The sequence below is a fragment of the Heloderma suspectum genome, chromosome 3 (genome assembly GCF_057233095.1).
Source record: "Heloderma suspectum isolate Gila_16-S chromosome 3, 16-S_ref, whole genome shotgun sequence".
NCBI classification, from domain to species: Eukaryota; Metazoa; Chordata; class Lepidosauria; order Squamata; family Helodermatidae; genus Heloderma; species Heloderma suspectum.
The window spans coordinates 5,790,891-5,816,845 of NC_139460.1; the positions used below are offsets into that span (position 1 = coordinate 5,790,891).

The following is a 25,955-nucleotide window of genomic DNA, read 5'->3' on the forward strand; positions in this document are numbered from 1 at the left end:
CTGCAATATTTACAAAGCAATCCTATACTCCAAATCCCTGTGGGGGAGGGGGATAGGAAGCCTGTGGCAGCAGCTGCTATATCCCATATATGCTCAGCCCAGGGGGTGAGGGGCTCAGGTGACACATTGCTCAGGTAACCTGAAATGGGGTGGGCGGGGGGGGAAATGGCAGCTTCAGCCATGGAAATACTTCCAGGATCTGGAACTGCCTATTGTGGGAGGCTAGGTTGATCCTCTCTCTGTTGTCCTTCCACTGGCTGGCCAAGATGTTTTTATTCAGGCAGGCCTTTCGCATGTAAGGGAGCAATCTTATGGCCGTACAGTTTCTGAGGGGGGGCATAGGATACTTTGCATTCCTGGATCTGAGGTCGGAGACAGTGCTCCGACCTCAGAGCCAGGAATCCATGCTCTAGCACACCCCCCTCCCCTGCATCCGGTAAGGTCTGTCTCTCCAAGGTTGGAAAAGCAACCTCATAGAGAGGGTAGATGGGGGATTCTAAGGGGAGGGGAAGGGAGGGCAGGGGACTGGAGAGGCCGGGATAAGAGCTATCTCGAGGCCTTTTCGCCTCTGCCGCTCCTCCCGCTCCACACTGGATGCTCGTAAGCATCCAGGTTCAGAGGCTTACAAGCTCCGGGAAGTCATAGGACTGCACCCTAAACTGATCATTTGCTGAAGGTGTTTTTAATTGGCTGGATGTTGTTTTTCTTGTGTTTTTAATTTGTATTTTATTATTGTTAGCTGTCTTGAGAGCCTTTTTGGCAAAAAGGCATAATATAAAATCAAAGAAACAAACACAGCCAATGCCTACCAAGCAGGGGTTGTGCCGGCAATGGTGCTGATGTACCACTGACACTCGGAGGAAGCCACTGAACTCACAATGATGGGGACATGCTCCCAGCACACCTTCCTGCATCGTAACACACACGGTGATGCCACGGCGCCCCCACTCCGTCAGCCCCAGTGGCACATGCAGCAACAACTCCTCTGCTACTAGCCTCTACAAGCATGACTCACTTCTTGCATGCCTGGCAAAACACAGTCATGTCTGGAGCAAAAGAGAGGGAGCTCCCTGGAACTCAAACCCACACTGCAGACAGGACAGAACAGCTCCCTACCCAATCAGCTACACCAGCAACAGGAAGCAGGCCGTTATTTATTTATTTATTTCTAAGACTTAGTAGTTGCTCTATAGCTTATATATATATATATAAAAAAATTATAGCTCTCAGGGTGATGTCTAATAAAAATAATAATTTAAAAAAACAAATAAAATCCATATACATCAAATCAAAACAACATAAAACAGTTAAAAACAATCTATTAAAAGAGCAATTAAAACAAGCACCACAAAAAAAATCTGAAAATAGCAGGGATAAACAGCTAAAAACACAATGTAGCAGCAGAAATATAAGAAAATTAAAATGCCTGAGTGAATAAAATGGTCTCTGCCTCATGCCAAAGACATAAACTTGGCCCCAGGCAGACCTCTCTGTGGAGGTTATTCCATGATGGGGCGAGGCGCTTTACAGAAAGGACCCACTCCTGAGTGGCCACCCACCACTCATCAGCATGCAAGGGCATGGCCTCCAATGACCCTCTCAGGGCACAGGCAGGGACATATGGGATGAGGTGCTCCGATAGATACTATGGCCCCAAGCCATGAAGGGCTTCATAGGTTAACATCAGCCTTTGAAATGGTTCCAGAAACAAACTTGGAGCCAGTGTCGATGACATAGTACTTGCATGATATGACCATAGTGCCCAGTTCCAGCACTATAGAACCACTATATTTTGTTCTTACTGAAGATGCTGAACTGTCTTCAAGGGCAGCCCCATGTACACAGCATTGTAGTAATCTGGAGGCATTTGTCTTTCCTTGGCCTGGCCCCAGCCTCAAGACCCAATCATATATGTCAGGAGCACAGGGGCTGCAGGAGGAGCCCTAGCCAGCTGCAACAGCTGTACACAGCAGAGGTCCCATTGGATTGAATCCAGGGACCAGCCTCACACTAGAAAAGTTGGAAAAGTGAGGGGCTCCTGCACTCAGGCACAGTTGAACTAATCAGCAGGAGGGCTGATTTGGCCAACTAACCTTTTATGCCCAGCCCCTTCCCTGGTAATCTATATGACTAGGGCTGTCCCTACCATTAGGCAGAGTGAGGTGGCTGCCTCAGATGACAGATGGTGGGGTCGGGTGAGGAGCAATGACAAGAGGTTCATAGATTCATAGAATAGTAGGGTTGGAAGGTGCCTATAAGACCATCACGTCCAACCCCCTGCTCAATGCAGGAATCTAAGTCAAAGCATCCCTGACAGGTGGCTGTCCAGCCTCGTCTTGAATGCCTCCAGCATGGGAGAGCCCACCACCTCCCTAGGCAATTGGTCCTATTGTTGTAGGTTGGAGGATAGTGTGCCACATAGCCTGCCCAGGGCCCCCTAAGCTAGCCTGCTGCTCTCGTGTGTGGTGGAGAGCGCTGTCTGGTTCCCAGCCAGTGTTGAAGTAAGATTCAACTGCCAGTCTGGTTGGCTTCTGTATGTGGAACGGGGAGCACCATCTTTCCCTCAGGCAGCAAAATGTCTTAGGCTACCCCACCCCATTTCACCTAATAGGCCAGCTCTGCCTGGTAGCAGCTTCTGCCTTGCCCTCCCCGAGGGCCACTTCATGAGCCATGTCTCACTTGTGCACCCCCAGAAGCCTTCTCCCTCACAATACCTGAGTGAGCAGAGAGGTCACTAGCCCTGGTAGCATCAAGCTCCCTGCCTGGCCCCCTTGGAGTCCCACCCTAAGAACATATGAGCCCTGCCGGTTCAGAGCAAAGGACTATTTAGACCAGCATTCTGTTCACACACAGCGGCCAACAAGATGCCCCAATGGGAAGGAAGGCCGTGGCAATTTTGGTCATGGCAAGTGAACAGCACACCAGGAATGACTTAAGACCATCTAACAATTTCAGATTTTATGTAAGATGTTATAGTTTATGTAATAAACGAGATTGTAAGTTTACAAAGATGTTAGCAAATGTACTATTGTACTACTGGTTTTGTAGTATGATTGATTATATTGAATAAAAAATTGTGTTTCCACAATCTGTATTTCTCAACGGGAAGCCCACAAGCAGGACCAAATGAGAAAAGAGAACTGATGGTATAAAGAAGAGATAGCCACTATCTTTGGCACCTGGCTTAGCCTGGTCCTAGAATTTGGGTTTGTACAGAGCTCCTCATTCCAAAACCTCATTATTGGTGTGTCTTTCACTGGCATCTCTGAGAATATGCTCTCTTTTCACATTCCGTCCTGTTTTGGTGCTTCCCTTTTGATTTTTTCCAAGCCCACAAGGAGGACATCCGCAAGCCTGCTCAAGCCAGATCATATTAGTGAAGAGGAAAGGCATCCCTATCTAGCAACAAAGGAACGCCAGTATGTTGCTTAGGCTGACTTTCGTAATGCAGCCATCTGGAGCGGGATGTACCTTCCTGCAATGCACCCACTCTCTGCAGCACATTGGGGGGTGAGGGGGTGGTGGTCGTAGGTTAAGGTCAGGTCTTTATTTGGGCAGGAACTGGGCTAGCTTCCTGCTCTTAAAGAGTCTGTGGAGAAAAAGCAAACCTCTCCTAGCTGAGGCCCAGACATCACCTAACATCTCTTCACTAGCTACAGGAAATGAAAAGCCCAGGGAAGCAGCCCAGAAGGCTCCAAGCTCAGTTTAACTGACATCTGAGTTGGCACAATAGACTGATCTATGGAAATACAAATGCATGGAATGAATCACCCTGAAGGAAGGCAGCATCAGGATTTGATTCAGTGACTCAGCTACTGCAGGGCCTGGCTTGCAGCTGCAGTCAGTATGTGGCTGGGCTACTCCACCTGCGGGCAGACAAGCTGCAGACCTATGCATGCAAAGGGGGGAGTTAACCCCCTGAAAACAGTGGGACTTGCTTCCACGGATGTATGCACAGGACTGCGCTGTCAGAGCTTTCCAGTCAGCATGAGGGCATGATACCGCCTCAGGACCAGAATACCTACAGTAGGAAAGCAGCAAATCTCAAACGTGGCAAGCACTCGCACGGTGCACTCAGACTCCAGAATATCAGTACTACGTTGGCCTTGACATGAGCTCCCCTCCCACTCCACTGGGATTGGGCCTCACTGCAGCTTTTGTCATGGGGTTGCAGAAGCATCAATCAAAGCAAGGGGGCTTAGGAGTCAACTCCCACCATCTAGCTTTCTGCTTGCCCCTACCTCCTGGCCCAGAGAAACAGCCACATTGAGTGTGGCACGGGGGCTTTGTGGGGGCGGGGGAAGAAGTCGTTTTAGAAGCAGGTTTATAACAGATGAAGAGCATGACCCTATATGTGCTTGTTGTGCATATATATATCTTGTGATATTTTGTACTTACACTTTGTACTTGTTACTGCCTCCAGAATGTGTTCTCCATATTTACCTGTTTATAGAACAGAAGCTTACTTGATTTAGAACCAGCTGATTTCTGAAATTCTGACAGCTATAAGCTCTGAGCACTAGATTTGTTATGATAATATACTGCAAAATACAGAAAACTAGACTCTCAAAATTTAATATATATATATGATTAGAAGATGGTACGGAAATATGTGGAAGTTGCCCAAAGTGTGGGTCATGCTACTAGACCTCATGGAAGCAGTGCTCATTGTGACCTCATGGAATGATCAGAGGCTTTTCTATTCCTGGGATATGTAGCAATGAAAGCAATGTAGCAGCCTTGCTGTCTTTGGAAGCTGGAATTCCCAGTTTCCATAGTCACCATAGAGATGGTAAAGGTGTATAGCTGAAACACTGTGGCATTTTTCTTCATGTACATAGGGGTGTCTCTCAGTATAACAACCCTGAGATTACCACTACTTATATCTTGACAATGTGGAAAACAAAACAAAAAACTGCATATGTAGGGTTACCAATTTTTTTACTGACCCTTTTATCTATTCTGAATCTCCCACCCATTCAGCTTCATTGGATGACTCCAGTGGGTTCTGATGTTTTGGCTATTAGAGCCGTTGCTTGTGTAGTCAAAACAGCACTGCCCATGCACAAGAAGGAGGTTTCAACAGGCCTGGGGGAACCCCAACATTTACAGAAATCCTAATCTTTTTTAAAAAAAATCTAACTTAGTGGGTGGGGGACACACAGCCCAATGAGGACAGTGTGTGCTCACTGGCGGTGACTACCTTGGGTGGGTGGGTGAGAAACAGAAAATTGCAGGGAAGTGGAATGGCTGGATTCCTGAACAGGAACATGCCATGCTGAAACATTTTGTTGCAGCTCCCACTTGTTTTCCCTAGTAAAAATGCAGGTCAGGTGCGAATCATAACCATGCGATAAAAATAACCATATGCAGGATACCGTAGCATTATGGGCTGACTGCACAAAGCACTGGTTTTTATAATTGGCAGGGGCCGGGGGGAGAGAAGCAAGCCAACATATGCTGCTGTAGGATAGATGTGCTTTTATGTTCTTAGAGACAGGTGCTTGGCAACCCATGATGACTCCACTAATGGGCACAATCCACCAGGGAGATTTCCTGTGTAGCAAACCTCCTTGAAACGGTGAGTGGGAGACATGCAAGACCATTGTCACGTTCTTTGTGTAGGAAGCCAGGCAGCTCCTGTTCATTTCAGGATAAATTGTCAGTGGATTGTGACCAAGATCAGAAATCCCTGAGCTCGCTCTCTACACTCGAGCTGCTGCAAGGACTGTTATAAATGAGTCCTCTCCTCTTGATGCTTATTAAAAAGAGACACCATCAGCTACTCACATCCTCTGCCTTTCACACACAAGAAAGTACTGCTGCCGTTTCCCACTCTTTCCAGCCCACTGAAGCTCATTCATGCTCCCAACCCCCCCTTGATGATGAAAGCAGTTCCAAAAAGCCACTTGAAAACCTTAGTCACAAATGATTTAAATATTTCCTGTTGCCAACCTGGGCCACCTGGGGAAACGCTTGTGAAAGGAACTGTAATGAAGCTGAAAGCATTTGCCTTTCAAAGAAAGGCCCCTGTTGCAGCCAGATAATGTCACATGTGTATATATTTATGGGCAAGTCATCCTCTCTTCTTTAAATTAGCCATTTATTATTCATTTACACTGGGTATCAGGAATGGTAACTACTTTGGATGCCTTCCACATTCTTATAAATCAATACGTTCTTAGGGCTACTAGCTTTTCAACTAGCCACTGTAGCAGTACCTTTTAACAGCAGATGGATGTGCAGATTTAACAGGATGATTATGCTTACCTCTGCCCTGTGACAATGTCATCTGTTGCTTTCTGCAAGTCCAGCTGCTGATAATGGCAGAAGAGTAGGCAAAGTCTGCTTTTCTCTGGTCATTTGGCAACCTTCTACAGACTGTTTTCTCAATGTATGCTCTGAATCAAAAACAGTTGCATCCTCTGGTTAACTCTAAATGAGTGGTGTCCTGGTTCAAGCCTGAAAGGCACTACCTGACCTGGCATCCTTGTTTCCTATTCCCAATGGGTTGGGATGCACTGTAATTAGGATTTTTGTCTGTCATGGCTCCTGTTCCTTTGTTGCCCACAGACATTTAATAGAACGTTCCCCAGAATAAGAACATATGAAGCACCGCGCTCGATCAGACCAACAGTGCCGACAATACTGGGCTAGATGGACCAAGGGTCTTCCTACATTCCAGCAGTGGCCATCCAGTTGTCTTTAGAAAGCCCAGAGTAGGGCATGAAAGCATCAGCCCTCTCCTACAGTTACTACAGTGTATAATGCTGTCCTAACTGGTATACTGTCTCTAAGCAGAGGTTCCATATTACCATCGTGGTTTATGGACATTGATCTATTCTCTAGGAATTCATCTAAACCATTTATAAGGTCATCTAAGTGACTTTTTTCTTTTAAAAGATATGTATGCATAAGATTGCAGCCTTAGGGTGCAATCCTATGCATGTTTAGATGGGAAAAAAGGCATACAACTCCCAGGCCTTTTTTCTGTCCAAATGTGCATAGGACTGTGCCTTTAATGGATCTTTTGTTTGATCCAGCAAGCAAGGCTCATCTTATGTTCCCAATGGATTAAGGGCACAATTGTAGGCCTTTTCTCTGTCTAGACATGCATAGGATTGTGCCCTAAGAGTGCAATTCAAAGTACACTTTCTACTGAGCCTGAGTAAACAATGCATAGCGTCAAGGCATAAAATGCCCAATTAAAAATCACATAAAAAAAAAATCTAATTTGAATGAATTGTTGTTGTTCAGTCATGTACGACTCTTCGTGACCCCATGGACCATACTACGCCAGGCCTTCCTGTCCTGCGCTCTCTCCCGGAGCATGCTCAAGTTCATATTCATTGCATCGGTGATGCTATGTAGTCATCTCATCCTCTGCCGTCCCCTTCTCCTTTTGCCTTCAGTCTTTCCCAGCATCAGGGTCAATTTGAATGAATGAATGAATGAATACATTTTATTGCACAGCCACCTGGGCCACTGCGATCTTAATATATAATCAAAAGCATAAAACAATGAAAAGGTAGTATCCAATGTTCATCTTACATAGAGTAGACCCACTGAAATGAATTAAAACTTATGTTAATTATGACTAACTTAAGCTCCATTCATTTCAATAGGTCTACTCCACATGGGACAAACACTGGATGCTACCCAAACATATCTCACAGTTTTGGGGATATTACCCAAACATATCCCACAACTCCAATTACCCTAACAGATCACCCAGAGATACTTACGGAGAAAAGTCTCCCGCAAGCCCTATTCCCCGCCATCTCCCAATCGCTTTTTGTTACATCTTGCCTGATGAAGATATCTGGAGAATTTGAAAGCTTGCACATTTTTTGTGATCTTTGAGTCAGCCTAATAAGGGTATGACACCATATGGACTTTGAAACTTTTCTTATGGCCAACACGGCTGCGCTTTTTTTTTTCTTTTTTTTTTTAAGGGAGAAGTCGCCCCCGCTGCCGTCAGGTTTCGGAGCGAGCGCCACGCAAGCCTACGGGTCTCACTCGAGGAAAAGGCAATAAACAAAAAAGTCCCGCCCCCCGAGGGCATCTCAGCCAATCAACACTGGCCGGCGGCAAGCGCGTGGGCGCGCACGCGTAAAACAAACCCGAGCGCCGCATTAAAACCCCTGAAAATCTCGAACCCCGCCCTCGTCTCCCCGCCCGGTCTTTCGCGCTTGCGCAGTGGCGCGGCTCGAGCGCCGCCGCGGCATCTCTCGCTGAATTGGCTCCCGGCGGGTTGAGTGAGTGGCAGGCGCTGTGGGCGGGCTTTTGCGGCGCGCGCAGCGGCTACCTGAGGAGGGAGGCGGGCCGCGGCCGAGGGAGAGGCGGGCCGCGGGCGGGGCCGAGATTGCCTCAGCGGCGCAGGCGGCGTTGTGTCGTGGCTGCCTCTTGTCGCCGTCGTTCGCTTTCTGGCTCGCCCGCCCGCCCCGCCGCCGCCGCCACCGGCCTCCCCCCGCGCCCCTTTGGGTTCCTCTTTGCCCCCATCCCCGCCACCCTGTCTCCGTGAGGGGGAGAAATCCGGGGCCAGAGCGAAGGAGGGGGAAGGAAAACCGCCGGCTGCTCTCCCGCTCCTCCTGCCCCTCTCCCTCTCGCCCCTCATTCCTTCCGCCCGGGAGCGGAGCGGGGCGGGGCGGGTGGCCCCATCTGAGGCGGCGGAGGCTCCTTGCCCAGCTCTCCTGCTCCACTCCTCATCATGTCGGCGGGCGGCGACTTCGGCAACCCGCTGCGGAAATTCAAGCTGGTCTTCCTCGGGGAGCAAAGCGGTGAGTGATGGACAGAGGGGTGGGCGGAGGGGCGGACTCCCTGGCCCAGGCTGGGCCCAAATCCTCGGGCCCACCGTTGGGTGGGGGGCGGGAGAAGAATTTGCCTCTGTTTCCCCCCCTCGCCGCTCGCCGCTCGCCGCATTTTTTCTTCCAAGCCGGGTCTGGCCCCGATCCAGGCACAGGCGGAGACCTCAGTCCTCTCCTGGACTCTTACTCTTATTTTTTCTTTTTTCTTTCTTCCTCCCACCTGACCATCGATGGATAGGGAGGAAAACCTGGTCCGGGGTGGGGCTAAACAGGATATTTTTTTTTCCGCTTATGTTTCAGGTGTGTAACGCTGTCCTATCGAATGAGCCATTGTGGCTCCGATCCTGACGTCTGTGTGTTCGGGGATCGGGTGGGGGGGAATGAAGGGGGAAGAATGTCTTCTCTCTTTCTTTCCCCACCTGGGTCAAGAATCCTCCCAAATCCATCCAATGATAGAGGGAACCAGCCCCCTCCTCCTCCGCCTCCCCCCACTGTACCTTCTCTGCTTATTCCTAAACACCCCTCCCCCCCATAAGAGCTGTGACCGAGGCCCTTCGGACCACAACTCAAGCTTTCTGTCTGCTATGTGTTCTTCATGTGTTGGGGGAAAAACGGCTTTGATTTGGTTTGGGGAAGGTGCGGGTGTCAAGCCCCTCCCAGTCCACGTATGACTCCGTTTCCAATCTTGAGACTTGGAGAGCCTGTCTCGCATTCTCTGTACCAAGGCCAGAGACCAGCTGTAAAGCTGTCACAGAATGGTGGGAAAACCACTTGTCCCTTTCTGTGCCCCCCACCCCTGGGTTATTGAACATTCACTCCCATCTCCACTCTTGGAGTTTAGTTGCTCTTCCTGAAAGCCAGATTTTTCCAGTTTTTCTCTCCACATTTTTCATAGGGAGGGATCACAGATCCTGACGTAAAGGAGATTTTGCTACTTCCACCACCAAGAAGGAATATGACCAAAATCTTGCCCCTGGGGTAAAGATCTAGATTCCTTTGAAATGTTTTCTCAGCTCCCCAGTTTCCTTGGGGAGCCAACAATTATTAATTTCAGATAAATCTTTGCACATGAAAAAATCATGGTACCACTTGGTTATGCAAAAACCAAGGCATGGCACCTCCTGATGAATGCAATCTCTCCAGTTCTTCTGTTAGGCACCAAAAGAATTCATTTAGGATCTCCACCATGACTCCCACTGTAGCTGCTACACAGTAAAATGGGAGGTTTTTTAAAGGTGTGTGTGTGTGTTTCTCATCTGTTCTTTGATCAGCTTCTGGCCCTGGCATTGGCTTGAACACAGGAGTATAGACACTCCCATTCATTAAGAGTAGAGTGTGATTTTTTTCTTATAGCTTGTAAGGGCAATTCTTGGTTTTGTGGACTGGCTTTCAGATATGAGCTTAGTGCAGTGTTTTGGCCAGGGTGCATTTCCCATAGTGGAAGGAAAGAATTGCTGTCTTGGGAAAGGATAGATGGGTTTCCTTATTGTGTCTTGTATTGTCTCCATGATCTAGAAAGTCAACTAGAATCTGAATCTCCCCATTCTTGGGGATGTGAGAATTTCTGTGATTTCTCTGTATTGTTTCATACCTGCAGGAGGTTTTGAAGAACAGTATACATAAGCTTTGTTTCAACAACAAAAATAACCCTGCTGATTCATACACCCTCAGTTTCTGTGGCTTTACTGGGAGTGGAATGAGGTGAAAAGCCTGGCAATTCTGCTTAAATACTTGCTTTCAGACTTAAGCATGTTTTCATTGCAGGAAAACAACCCACCAAGTGATTGTAGTAGTATAAACATTTACCATAATAATTTTTTCCCCTTTCCTAATCCTCCCATTATGCCCACTTACTCCTTAGGAGACCAGACTTTGGTCTTTCCCACTTGAGGTACAAAATTGAGGTTTCTTGCTCTGTCTTTTTTTATGGGTAATCATTACTTTCCAGAGAAGAGGATCCATCATTTAGTCATGGAGCACCTCCTGTGCATGCAGAAGCTGTGTTCCAGGTATCTCTAGCTAAAAAGTATCTTGGATAGCTGGGCTGAGAGGGAATGACTGCAGCCCAACGTGGCTTATTAACCATGGTGGGTTGTGGCGCCAGGTTAGCAATCTAAGCCCCTGCCAACGTGGCCTTTTGTTGCATGTGGCAGGGGCGCGCTGTAGCTTCTCATTGCGCGAGAACACATTGGGGTGGTTGACAAGCTGCTCACAACCCATGGGCTGTTTTAAGGTTGAAAGTGGCTTGTCAACCACCCCAGTAACCCACCCTCGCTGGGTATGCCCCTGCCATGCCCCAAATATTCAAAATGGCAGCCACCGCTGAAACAAGAAACCTCCCCAGGGAAACTCACAGCCGCTTCTTGTTACATGTGAACCAGGCCATGGTCTAAGACTATGGGGAGCTGCTGTCAGTAAACTATACTAGGTAAGATGAACCAATGGTCTTACTCCAGTATAAGGGAGTATTATATATTCAAGCATTGCCATTGGTCATCATCTGGTTGGACAATCCTGGCTTCCCATTAATTAGGAGTAAAAAGGTTTCCTTCCATAGGCAGTAGTAAGTACTTGCAGCCACTACTAGGATGGGGTGGGGTTCTAATAATACATAGAGATGCTAATATTCAAAACATAGGTTTAAAGCAAGTATATTTTACCTTCTGCCATCCTTGTAATCTACTTTGTATCAGTCATTCACTTTAGAGATGATTGAAAGGAAATCAGTCTATATTTAAGGCTTGTTTAGTGTTTTTGTGGAAGGCGATTCTTACTTTGTGTGCTTGGGGTGAATAGCATAGCCATATGAAAGGACATGTGCATTTGGGCATGTAACAAGCTCTTTTGCAAACCATTTGCATGGATTTCAGGACAGATGTTTGTACCAACTAAGTATTGATAAAATGAAGGCAAAGTGCTGGCTTGGTAACTTTGAGATTCAACTGCCTGTTCTAATCTGATGGAGAGATCTAGTTTGTATGAAGCCTTTGAGATAGGCCTCCAAGGAACACTTTGTAGTAGATGTTTTCCTATTTATTAGATTTTGGGATTTTTCTCAATCCAAGTACTTGTGTATTTCAATTTTGAATATATCCTAGGTAATGTAGAAGGTCTTGCATATTTGTAATACTGCACAATATATATTTGATATGTCAGTATATATGGTTCAATGGCCAAGGTGGTGGTAAATAGACTGCTGTCCTAGATCAGACTTAACCCATCTTTGTGTCAGCTGAAATAACTATTTGTGAAGCTTCGAAGGGAATCTGTACTGTCTTGAAGCAATTTATAATATGAATTTTGCATCATTTTAAACTAACAATTTCTGAGGTTGAGGACATCTGCTCAGACAACATAAGCAGATAAATGACTACAAGGTTCTATAAAATGTTGATCAGTGTGCAGAGTGTAATCTTTTTTTGCTATTATAATTTTGTTCCAGCTTTATTTTATTTATACACCTGTACAACCCATCCTTCCTCCAAAGAGCTCATGCTGGCATATATTTTATCCTCACATCAACTCTGTGAAGTAGTTTAGACTGAGAGAGCGGCTGGGCCAAATTCACCCAGTAAGTTTGTCTGAGTGGGAATTAGACCGCAAGTCTTCTGTGTCCTCGTCTAACATGGTAACCATCATGCCACCCAGGTGATGTTGTATTAATACTCACGTTTGTATGCCACTCTGATTATATTTTATGTAGAAAAATGGGATTCAAATGAAACAGTGGAGGCTGTAAATTTGCTATGTAGTCTTTCTTTGGCTTCATTTTTGTAAAAGATTACATGTAGAGATGCAGTAATTCCCATATGGCTTGTGTATTCTATGAAGTTAATTATCACTTCATATGTAACTTGCTTTGAGGTATGTATAATGTATGCAAGCATATACTGTAATCTAAGTACTTCTTTCCAAGCTTATAAATTACAAAAGCTGGTAGTATTCTTTCTGAATGGCTGTACTGATGAATTGTTAAGAATATACAAGCCCTCCTGGATCTGACTGAAGAACCGTTTAGTCCAGAATCTGTTTCTTAGGTGGTCATGTAGATGTATCTGGGAAGCTCAGAAGCAGGCATGGGCAGTAGCTCTGCCTTACTATTTGCACTTGACTGCTAGCATTCCCAGTCATATACTATTCAGAAGTTCTAGTTTGACCTATAAATATTAGCCATGATAACTATGTTCTAGGAATTTTTCCTTTAAAAATAGGGTTGTAAGAAGTATGAACCATATCTTCTGCCACAAGTGCAGTGCGTGAGCACTATAAAGAACACTTTTTCAATTGAGACAATTGTAATTGTTACCTTGGAGTAGCTTGAAGGGATCTTTACGTGATGGAAATAAAAACATTGTGTGAAACACAAATCCTGAGGCATATGTTTGGAATATTCTTTCCATTTCCTGTTTTTATCTTATTCTGCTTTGTCAGGCAGTCAAATGGTCTCTTCTGCTGCCCTTTAAGAGTGGAGTACTGTACTTGTGATGATCCTTTTGCCATTTTCTGAAGTGACTGATAGGCTATGGCAGGAGTAGGCAACTTTTTTGGGCCTGTGGACACATTTGGCAATTTGAGAAACTGCCTTGTGCGCCACCACAAAATGGGCACACTGCAGATGAAAGCATCGGCCTGCAGCCACCCCTCATCTTCATTTCCTAAGTATGTCTCTGAGCCCCACATGTGACCCAGAGGCATTCATGGGAAAAGAAGATGGGAGCAGCTAGAGTCCCTCACGTTGCTTTGAAGTGATCCCAGCTACCAGTAAGAAATTTTGTTACTTTAAAAAAGTAAAAAGTAGGTGGAGTAGGGTACCTCAGTGGGCTAAGGGGCATTATTCCAAGGCAGTATGTCAGGGCTCTGATCTGGCCTCATGTGCTATCTGCATAAATCTTCCCATTAATCATAAGTGTTTGTTGGCTCTTAAAGTTGATTAAAGCCCCAAATGCTTTCACAGTAGATATCATGTGATCAAGTATGCTGCCTGAGATTGGATGTTCTGGAGCAATTCTGTTTTTGAAGCATATAAAAAATAGAAGTAAATTCTAGTTGGAGATGCAAGTTGCTTTTGCTCTCTATTAAAGGAATATTGTAGCTCTCAGTTGTATTTTCCAATCTCTATCCATTTGGGCTGCAGCAATCCTTATGGGGGGTGTCTTTTAAGATGCAGCTTCTTATTGGGTCAAGTAATTCCTTGCAGCCTTCTTACATGCTTCCATTCCTTGTCTATCATGTATTTGTTACAGATGTTGTAATTTTTTATATGTTGAAGTCTAAAATTGAAATACTGCTACAGTGTTATGGTTCTTCAGTACGTCAATGCAGCTGCTCCTAGTGTGAGTTTGCTTGAATGGTATAAGCCTAACACAGTGGAGGCTGGTGGCTCTGATCTTGGTGGGGCTGTGAATCCATTCTGGGTTTTAGTCAGAACCAGCCTGCGCTCTTAAGGAGCTATCCAAGGTGCTGAACCCATTTTGGGGGTAGGGTCAGAACTTTAGATAACTCCCTTAGAGTTCTGGCTTGTTCTGACTTAAACCCAGAATGGATTTATAGCCCCACCAAAATCAGAGCCACCAGCCTCGACTGGCCTAACACTGTAAAGTCACTTGAGAGCTTCTCACTAGACTTGTCTGAACCCACTTATTTCAGCAGCAATTTTTCATCTGCTCTTTTACAGATGTACTACAGACATTTGGCAATGGATTCTAAATTTCAGTGGGGATCGCTGAGGCATGGTTTGTTGCTAAAAATGGGAAGAATTCTAGTTCAGTCCACAGCTTCGTGGATTTGAAGAAAAAATGTTGGTACTTATAAGTAGAGTTTCTGCAGTTAGGAACTTTGGGATTCTGTGAATTCCAAACCCAGCTCCTGAACTTCTCCATTGGTATAATTCATCCAGCAGGTACTGTGGCCCTGACGCAAGCCCATCCCTCTGCTATTCCTCAGTTAAAAATTCTTGCTGTACCTCTTCCTTTCTGTCTGCACCACCGGCAGGATTCTAGAGCTCCAGCCAGGCAGGAGGGATTTTGTGTGGGTAGTAGAAACGGAAGCTTTGCATTCTTTCATTGACTTCTGTGCGGGGGCAACCTGTAGCAGCAGATAGGAGAATGCGGTCGTGCTGGGGGTTCTGGCCCAGTACTTTTTCTGTCTTCAGTTGTAGCAGTGCTACCTCTTCCCCCTTGTGATGCCTAGCGTATTTATTGAAAATACCTACAATCCTCAGAATGCTTACTCTGTAGACATAAGATAGTTGGATTTTCACTTACTTAAGCCAGACTTTAGAAAAGGTTGGAGACTTGCAGAATTTGGCAGAAGCAACTAACCTGTGAAGTAGCATTCCATAACTTGTAGAGCAACTAGTCATTTAATTTTTAAGTGTAAGTTAGTCAAGCAAGAATAGGACATAGGAAGGTACCTTATACCAGATCAAACCATTAGTCCATGTAGCCCAGTATTGTTGACAATGAGTGGCAGTGGCTCTCCAAAGTTTCAAGCAGGGGTCTCTCCTAACCCTACCTGGGAATGCTGGGGATAGAACCTGGGATGCAAAGCATGGCTTCAAATTATGTGTGGCTGAATCCTGACTGAAAAGGCAGGTTTTATCTTGAGTTCAGGTGACTACACATCTCCTCTAAGGATTTTTATTTAATTTTAAATGCAGGATATAAATTGTTAAAGCATAAATAAATAAGGTCAAATTAATTATGAACTGTCAAGTTAATGTATCAGGCCTCCTGAGAAAAGATTGGTTACCTGCATCCACTTTCTAATGAATGAAGAACTATTTGAGCCCATAGGCAGTCTTTGCTGGTCAGATAATTCTTATACTTAGGCTTCATCTTCTGGAGGAAGACAATTGTAATCTTGCTCTCCTTTCACTGCTATGCAGAAAAAACTCTTTCGGAACCAGTTATCAAGGTCCAGAGATTATCTACCCTTGCCATCACCTGCTCATTGTGAAAACCACATATTTAGTGGAGAAGTGTGTAATTTGAAGGAATAGGTATACACTACTCAGTATTTCAGTGTTTTGCAGATTCAGTTGCTCAAGGAAGTGAGATCAGTGGGGTGGTTGATGCACAAAGGAGATCTCAAAATCAGTGGCTCTTGTTGGACAGGAATTGCTGGCAACAGTGTGCTGGCTGTTCATTCTTCATTTTAATCTGTAAGATCATAAGTCTTCCCTGATGAGCTAATCAGTTAATGTTTAGATAGTGAGAACTCTTCCTTGATGGACATTGTTGGAGTACATGACCCTCAGACTATAGGAAATGTATAGTAATCTGCTATAAAGAAAGAAGAAAGTCCACGAGGTAGGAGCAACAGTCTTGTGTAGCAAAAACAACAAGGAAGTGGCCTTGGAGAACTCAAACCATATTCCCTTCTCCCTCCACTTTAGGCCCCAGACTGAAAGGATGCGCAAGTAGCAGGCTGCTTGCTCCCTTTCATCTCAATACCCAGACCTCTGCTGCCAAAGTTCTCGTGCAGCATGAGGACATTGAGGGTGTGCAGCCTGCAACCCTGCTGGATTGGGAGGGAGCCAGTGGTCCTAGCAATCAATATATTGCTGGGAGTTAGTATATAGAGGGGATCTCCTCCCCTCCTTCTATACCAAAGCTACTTAAGAGATCAAGGAGAATTGCAGGGTCCCATTCCGCTGTCTGTGTCCCAACATATATTATCGTATAGGGTGACCAAAGCTGTTTCCATGCCAAAACATGACCTGAACACTGACTGAAATGAATCCAGGTAATTGATCTCATCCAAGAATGCCTGGGGCTGGTCAGCAGCCACCTGCTCAAGGACGTTACCCAGGAAAGGAACGTTCACCACTGGCCTAAAGTTGCTAAGATCTTCTTTGTCCAGAGAGGATTTCTTCAGAAATGGTCTTACCACTGCCTCCAGCTGTTCTCTCCCTGTCTGATTTAATAAGCCCAGAGGGGTGAGGATCCAATACGGAAGTGGTTACACGAACCTGTCCAAGCACCTTGTTAGCGTACTTGAGCTGTACCAACTGAAACTCATCCAACAAAAGTGGACAAGACTGCATTCTAGATACCTCACCTGATTCACCTACTATAACAATGGAGTCTAAGCCTGAGTGGATAGCAGAGATTTTATCCTGGAAGTGCCTTGCAAACATGTCACAGTGGACATCTGATAGTTCCAGAACCACCTTAGGGCCAGCATATAACAAGCCCCAAACAGCCGTAAAAAGGTCCACTGTGCTGCATAGAGAGGATGCAATGGAGCTGGAAAAGTAAAGTTTTTCTGCCACCTTCATCGTTCCTGAATAAGCTCGGAAGTGGGCACACACCAGTGTTCGACTGCATTCATGGACGTTTTCCTCCATCTATGCTCAAGCTGTTTCCCACCCTGCTTCATCACCCTCAGCTCTGAGGTGTACCATGGAGCGATAGAAGCTCTAGTAATACAGAAAAGGCACTCGAGACCAGTTGCGTGAAATGCTTGGATAATTTCTGCATTCCACAGATTGATCAGGGCTGCAACAGGAGAGCCACCTATACCAGTTGGAAAACCCCCCAGGGCCCTCTGGAAACAATCTGGACCTATTTGCTTTGTGAGCCGCCCAGACAGCTTCAGCTTCTGGGTGGTATAGAAATATAATAAATTAATTAAAATTGAGATTTAAATTGGCCATTTGTTGGCAACTTAAATTAATTTAAATCAGGGTACCCTATCACATATTGTTCAGAAGAATTTTTTAAAAAAGACTTAAAAGCACGAGCTGCTGAACATCTCAGGGATAAAACGGTACTTATTAAAGATTTCTGTCAGTGTTTAATGATATACATACTGATGCAGGCAAGCAGAATTACCCTTACATGCATGGCTTCTCTTAGTCCCCCCTCCATCTCCTTTAGGGATTGTTGGTATCCTAGTTATGGGTATGCATTGGAGTAATTAATACTCTCGCTAAACAAAACATTTAGCAAAATTCAAATCTTCAGAGCCTGATAATTGACTTTTTTGGTGCATGACTACTGTGGCTCCATACAAGAGCATGGCGAGTATATAGCTCATAAAATTATGCAAATAAAATAGTCTTCCTCCCAAATCCCCTTCCAGCAGGTGAGCTGGGAACAAAGTAGTGTCTGGAATGTTTTGCACAAACCTGATTTATGAGATCACATGGGAAGAGATTATAGATCATAATAAAACCCATCCTATAATCTGCATACTTCGCAGTAAGGAGCCCTCATTCTGGGCGACTTGTAAAGTGATGCATGTTGGGGCAAAAAATTCCAACTTCACATATACGCTGATGGGATCTGAACTAGCAGTGCCTGGGCAAGAAAGCAATCTTGGGGTTGTGGTCAACAGCTTGATGAAAATATTGACCCAGTGGGTGGTTGCTATTAAAAAGGAAAATTCCTTGTTAGGCATAATTAGGAAATGAATTGAAAATAAAACTGCAATATCATATCACCCTTACACAAATCTATGGTGCAACCACAGTTGGAATACTGTGTATGGTTTTTGTCACGGCACTTAAAAAGGATATTGTTGGGGAAAGTGCAGAGATGGGAAACTAAAATGATCAAGGGGCTGGAGAAACTCGCCTATGAGTAAAGGTTTCAACATCTGGGATGGTTTAGTTTAGAGAAAAGGTGAGTAAAGGGAGACATGATAGAGGTGTACAAAATTTTGCATGGTGTGGTGAAAGTGGACAGACATTTTCTCCCTCATAATACTAGTACATGGGGTCATCCAATTAAGCTAATTGGTGGGAGCTTCTGTTGTATCTTCCCTCTACCCCTCAGAGATCCTCTGCTAACCTCTATTGCTAACAGGAGTGAAGTCCCACCTACTGACTACTGGAAGACCTACTCCCATCTCTTCTTGTTCGTGAACCTCCACCAGGAACTTCCTAATTTCAAGCTTTGTTCTATAACCATGACAGCTAGAAACTTTGAAGATGTTTGATTTTACAATATGCAGAATTTCCAGGGCTAAGTGTATTCATAGGTCACCCCCTTATATAATGTGAACAAGGTAGTTTTCATCAGCCTGAACATTTTACCCCTTTCCCTTTAGTCATTATCACCCAACACCTCTTGAGGCTTTGGCTAAATGGATGGTCAAGAATAATTGAAACTCCGTGGCATATACATGCTGAGCTTCCAAAATGGGAGATCTTGCATCAGGGACCACAATAACCTGTTCTCATGGAAAGCCTCTTTGATGGTACTCGGTTCATTGGAGCTTATGAGTTTGTCGGACATCTCACTTGCCCATAAATAGATCAACTGCAGTCCAGACTCAGGTGTGAAACAACATAGGAAGCTGCCTCATACCAGATCAGATAACTTTCCATCTAATCACGCTCCGGGAGAGAGCGCAGGACAGGAAGGCCTGGCGTGCTATGGTCCATGGGGTCATGAAGAGTCGGACACGACTGAACAACAAGATATTTTGACCTCGATGGTGTGGCAGTGTCTGTTTTCTCACCTGCTACCTGATCCTTTTAATTGGAGATTCAACCTGGGACATTCTATATGCAAAGCATGTGCTCTGTCACTAAGCTATTGTCCGTCCCATAAAGTAGGATCCTTTACTCCCATAAAGTAGGGACCATTTTATGGACTGCTCTCCATAAAAATAAATGGCTTGTAATGACATAAGTCTAGACTCATGCTTGAAGAAAGAGTAGAAATCTGGTCCCTAAGCAGTTTACTTGTCAACCCCATCTGTGGCATTCAAGTGGAGAGAATTAGACTTTACAAAAGCTTCCCTATCTGGTTGCCAGGAGAACGGCCTTCTGCCACAACTATTTTCCTAGTTTTTTTTACAGCCTTAATATAAGCAGTATAAATTGGGTACCCTGATGACAGGTGATGGTAGAACTGTTAGTCATTTGCAGTTAGTCATCTAAAACTATGCTAAAGTTGATGTCAATGTGACCTATGGAGGAAAAAATTGGCTAAACTTGCCAAATTGAAAGTATTGGCAGTAGCAGTCCATGGCTAACAAAATACAAGCCTGTAAAACATTGACTGCATGAAATTGGAAATTTGCTAGCAAGCTGCTGCCTCTTGGAGTAGTTTACCATTAAATATGCAAATCTGAGAATGAAAAAGCTAGGGGGCTGCAAGGAATCTGAATACAGACCATTTATCCAAGCGGTAAAGGATGGCTGAGTGCCAAAGAATTGATGCTTTCGAACTGTGGTGCTGGAGAAGACTCGTAAGAGTCCCCTGGACTGCAAGGAGGTCAAATCAGTCCATCCTAAAGGAAATCAACCCTGAGTGTTCATTGGAAGGACAGATACTGAAGCTGAAGCTCAAATATTTTGGCCACCTAATGCGAAGAGAAGACTCACTAGAAAAGACCCTGATGCTGGGAAAGATTGAAGGCAAAAGGAGAAGGGGACAGCAGAGGATGAGATGGCTAGATAGCATCACCGATGCAGTGAATATGAACTTGAGCACACTCCAGGAGAGAGTGGAGGACAGGAAGGCCTGGCATGCTGTGGTCCATGGGGTCACGAAGAGTCGGACACGACTTAACGACTGAACAACAACAAAAGGGGCCTACAAGACCATCGAGTCTAGTGCAGGAATCCAAGTCAGAGCATCCCTGACAGATGGCCGTCCAGCCTTGTCTTGAATGCCTCCAGTGTGAGAGAGCTCACTACCTCCCTAGGTACATACTTTCCACAATGTATGTGTAACCACTTGGTCTACTGTACTGCCAAGAGGTCAGGCGCATCTTGTTGCTCTTCTGCATCCCTCAGTTTCAGAGTGCAGAAGCATGGCAAAACTACCCTTGCATCTTGGTAAGCCAATTGACTGTATTGCCCCGCCAAGTGGTTACATGTATGCTGTGGGAAGTTACCACTTGGCTCTCTGTTCACTCTTAGTTCAATTCCTGCAGTGACGCTGTGCCTTTTCGTTCTCAAATATTCTTACCAGATGGAATGAGGAGGTCCCATTTCTAATATGCTGGTGGTAGAATGGAGCCTGATTTGGTGTAAGATGACAATAGGTCAGCACATTTAAATGGATTAATCAGGCCAGCTATATAGCACTACAGAAAGAGCAGAACAAATCTCTCTTTCCTCTTGTTTGTTGATATTGTTGAAAAGAGCCTAAGCATAGAAGGAAGACATATTCCTCTTCAGTTCTTGCCATACTAGAAATAGATTGTCTAGGATCACAGGTATAAAGCCATGCTGTAGTACTTATCTTTAATGTAGCTATCTGGTGAACACTGGCATACAAAGAACTGTGCAGAATTACAATTCCCCCTAATAGAAACTTGAGTACTTGTGGAAGTCTTGCAAAATGTCATTGCTTAGATTGCCTACTTTGAAATTTGGGTTGGAAGTGGTGTAACTATAGCCCTGATGTTTGCAGGGTTGATGTTTAGTAAAAACTGAAACATGATTACACAATTTTGCTCATGATGGTGAATATGCCACCAGCCTTCCTATCAATATTGGAACTGAAGGGGGGGTGAGGATCATCTTTGCAGTTTCACTGCATTCCTGAGGCAATTGGAAGCTCAGAGCAACTGCAGGAATGATTCTTTCCCCACTGGCTGGCTCCAAGGCTAAGAGAAAGGCTGTGGCTTGTTTGGCTGCTGTATTCCTGAAATGTCCAGAGCCCGAAATGCTCTGAGGTACTGGGTCAAACCAACAAGTCCTTTCTCTGGAGGTGAATAGGACTGTTCAGGCTTGTGTCCATGCTTGTTTTGCTGCTGTGCTTCAAATCTGGTTCTTCTCTCTCTTAAGGAGTGTCCTCTCCAAACATGGACATGACTATACACACTTTCCAAGATACACATGTCTAAGATCTTTTAACTTGGCATGTCTCATCAAATTTGTACCAATTATGTGCATGCAGACACACCCAAGTTTATTCTACAGGGGGTTGGTTTATTTGATACATATGAATCAAGACATATATGCAAAGATCATGTTGGGAATTAGCTTGCTGGTAATAGGCACTATATGTACTCCAATAAGGAATTAATCAGTTCATAGACAAAGAACAATCTTAAGCATAATCTATGAGGCAGAAAACCAAATGAATGCCATAAACATCCATGCACAGAAACAAAAGGTGGAGAAATTAGCTCAAAGGCTCACTCAGTCTCTAGACCAAGGGTTGCTGTACTTGCAAGGTTGGGCTGCTGACATGCATGGTGAATCTGGATGTAAATGGGCCGGGTTTTGGCTCTTGGGAAGTGGAAGAAGCTGGGGCTAGGCAAATCAGGGTTCCCTGTAAGTACTAAATGATAAGCCAGAATTCCAGAGAATCTTGACTTATTCACGAGCAAGTGTGCTAGTGCATGCTGCCTGATCACTCCTGCTTGGGTCCTCCCACTAGTAGGAGTGGCTTCAGTAAAAAAGAATTTGCCAGGAAGAAACAGCTTAGCATTATGTTCAGATTGGGACTTCTGGTTGTTGCTCTCTTAACAAGCCAGAGTCTGAAGCCATGGTTTGAAGTTGTCTTATGATACCTGACTTGTTTGGGAGTGACAAACCAGGAGTCGGGTGTGCTAACCTTTGCTTATGAACCATTTTAGTTAGTTGAAGTATTTTTATGCTGCTCCTCAGCCATAAAGGCTCCAGGAGTGGCTTACAAATAATTGTTTAAAGAAGACAGCCCCTACCCACAGGCTCACAATCTAAAAACACATGACACATAAAGGAAAAGGAATTGGGAGAGAAGAGGAAAACAAAATTATTTTTTCAGCAGAGCTGGTAGAATGACCCCAGTTCCCACTGTCACCTCCCTCAATACAGCCTGCTGCTATAAGATGGGATCCTTCAGAACTCTGGCTTATTTTATGCAAATATGGCCATTGATGCAGTTTGTGCCTATGTGGGTATAACAGTTGCATTTCCCTTCTGATTATATCAACAAAGCCTACAGAGCCTAACTTTTGGACAGCCAACTAGCTTTTTGTAGATCACATACACTTGCTGCTACCTCAGGGTTGTTTGCTAAATTGGCACTCACATTCTTAGTAAGTCCAGGGATTTAGCTAAGTGTGGAGCTATCACCTTTGTACAATCGCAAATGGCTTGGGATTTAAACAGTTGTGGCTAAAGTAGAGTGTGCTCTGCATCGCCCCCAAACTTTACATAAACATGCATTATACTGTGTCAGACCATTGGTCCAGCTAGGGAAGTATTGTTAAAGAACATACATTGTACAGAGTCGGATAACTGGCAGTATTATTTCCTGCTACAGAAGATCCAGGCTCTTCTGTATGCAAAGCATGTGTTAATTTACTGAGCTATTGCTCCTCCCTTAAAACAAACACTACTCCATGAAAAGCTATCTATCTAAATTAAGCATATTTTAGCAAATTTAGATAGAACTATGCAACTATTTCTAACCACAGGACAGGGATAAGTAATATGCATATTGAAGTCCTACTTTGATCACTTGAATTCTTTCTTGGCTCCATTGAGGCTTCTGAGACATCACAGGCACACCCACATAAACCAAAGCCAGGGTTGAGGAACCTGTGACCCTCCAGATGTTGGACTCCCAACTCCTGTCACCCCTGCCTATTGCCTGTGCTGGCTGGGGCTTTTGAGAGTTGGAGTACAACAACATCTGGAGGATCACAGGTTCCTCACCTCTGACTTAAGCTTACCTCAGCACCATAAAGTTTAGAAACACTGAGATTTTCAGGATGCTGAATTTGAGAAACAATAAATCAGCTGATAAAATGCTGCTCTTGTTCACTGATATTGAAGGTGCAAGATACTGAGTTTGGGTGTTGGGGGGAGGGACGATGACAACAGAGCACCAAGCTAACTTTAGGTACGTGTTCAAAATAACTTGTTTGAAATGAAATTTTTAAAAAGATACATAAACTTTAATTTGTAGTAATGGAATAGACAGGCACACATTCCTTTATCAGGCAGTCAGTAACTGGTAAACATTCACATATGTCCCTTACTTTTGGTCCTTAGCATTGTGGATTACTAACTGGGAACTGCCTTCTAAGATCTCTGACACTGGTGTTCTTATTTCTGGAAGGCATAGGATGGGTCAGTTCCTAACTCTGCAAAATACTAAGCTTTGTCCCTCTTTCTCCATTAAGAAAGCAAGAATAGTGATTTTCAGGCTTTCGTGTATTGTCTGCTGGGGTTATGGCATTGCACAAGAATGGTTATGGGTGCAGAACTTGGTGTCCTGAGAATTTTGCTTTTAGAACTTGAAAAACATATGGATTGCTGACATCTTTGGAACTGGAGGGAGGCTGAGCAGGACATCGAGTGGAGGTAGAGAGTGCTTCATTTCCCCTTGTCCTCTTGGCTAGGAGAAGCAGGGTTTGCCAAAGCAAGCAAATATAAGCCAGTTTGCATAACTTTCAGGTCACTAAAGATGAGTCACCTTGGTGTGGAGTCTGGATCTTTTTCAGCTGACTTTACATAGACCTGATGTCCGTTAAGTCCAGTAATTGCCCACCGGTTTTAGGTCTTGTCTAGTCCCAAACTATGATTGGAAAAGGGCAAGGAGAGCCTGGAAATAAGGCCCCATATGGTGGGACTGCCAGCATGAAAAAAATTGAAATAAAATATTAGGCATAATTTCATAAATTGTGGGTCATCTTGGATTAAACTCTTTATTAGTATTAATGTAATGGAAGACGTTGCATGTATTTCTACCACTGAGAAATCATTCATAATAAAACTGATTGCAGCCATAACAGCATGAGCAGGGAAACTGGGAAAAACACTTTCCAGCTGTCAAGGAATGGATGCTTAAAATATATCGATCTTGCAGAAACAGATTAATTGAGTGTATATGTAGAGGATCCAGCATATGAATGACAATGAATGTTGGAGAGAAATGGACAGGTTTTATTGTGTGACTGGAACAGATATTGTGGACATGTCAGGCTGGATAGGAGCCTGTTTTTTAAATTGCTTTAAAAGTAAATTTTAATGAAGGAGTCCATCTTCTAGCCATCACTTTTGTGCATTTTATTTTGAGCTTTTGGTTTAGGCAATTCAACTGCACCTTGCGTTAGTCCAACAGCACTTGTATAATCCAGGGATCTGTAATGGAATTCTGCTTTGTTAAGCTACTGTTTCTATAGGTATCAGAAAAGGCTTATTTAATGCTTGTGGGGTGTTGTGTTTGACTATCATAGGTTAGAAATAATCCTCCCTTTTGAGTAAGCATGCCTACTTGGCAAAACTATCAATATGGACACTGTATGGTGGGGCAGGAAGAAGTGGAGATGTCCATGAGTGACCATGGATGAGAGGGCTGGTTCTTATCCCTTTCCTGCTGGCACAGATGTGTTCAAGGAAGGAATAAACTTGGCTTTTTCTAGCACAACCGGTCAATTCTCTATGCATTGCTTTTAAACAAGTCTAATAAGGATGCCTTCACCCAAAGAAATGGAGGGATTTTCTAGTATTTTGACTCCCTCTAACACCCCTCTTATTTCACAACCCCTTCTCTCTTAGTATCCTGCTGATCTAACCTCTGTCATAACTGCTACTCAGGTCCAGCCTCTATTAGCCCTGTGTAGTCCCCAGACATAGTTCACTGTTCCTTCTGGCCTGTTGCAGTTCATGGATCCCTAACTTCCCATGCCTTGGGGGTGGGGGGAGGTTGGCTTTGTCACTTCACTACAATAATTGTCATGCTCAGCAGAAACTTTTTTTATTATTAAAAAGCTTTTAATGCCCCCAAAGAATGGCTAAGAGCCTATTTCCAACTACTGCTTCTTTATTCAATTTGGTTATCACAACCCATGGCAAGCTACAGCCTTCTGCATCCAAACTCAATCACTTCGCTTTGGCTATACAGGTCCACCGCATATCCATAGTCTTCCCTTCCAACTTTCCCCACAGTGAATGGATCTTCCAAGGATGTGGTGCACATTGGTTGAAAAATTGCTGCATGGATCTATATAGTTAAGCAAAGGAACTGATTTGCCAGTTGGGTGTAGTTGCTAGTAAATTTTATAAAGGAGGGGAGGGATTTTTTAATATTCACAGAAGGTGGCTGTAGAACTGGGAGAAAATTCTTATCTAAGAAGCAGCTTCAGTTTTTATGTATATTTGTGCCCAGGGTTATTGTGGCCATTGGAGAGTAAAATTAGCTCTCAGAAGCCTGCTTTCTCATTTTCCTGTTGAACTAGGAA

The 25,955-nt window shown here is 44.4% G+C and overlaps 1 protein-coding gene across 2 annotated transcripts in view; it reads left to right on the plus strand.

Annotated features, from left to right (window-relative positions):
• Positions 1-8,367: 8,367 nt before the first annotated feature.
• The window catches only part of RAB6A (RAB6A, member RAS oncogene family), a 100,541-nt gene continuing 82,953 nt past the window's right edge, over positions 8,368-25,955 (plus strand). For both annotated transcript variants that reach the window (XM_084842392.1, XM_084842393.1), the window contains exon 1: positions 8,368-8,780. In XM_084842392.1, the coding sequence (XP_084698518.1) occupies positions 8,711-8,780 (70 nt within the window). In that variant the 5' untranslated portion in view covers positions 8,368-8,710. The remainder of the gene's footprint in view (positions 8,781-25,955) is intronic.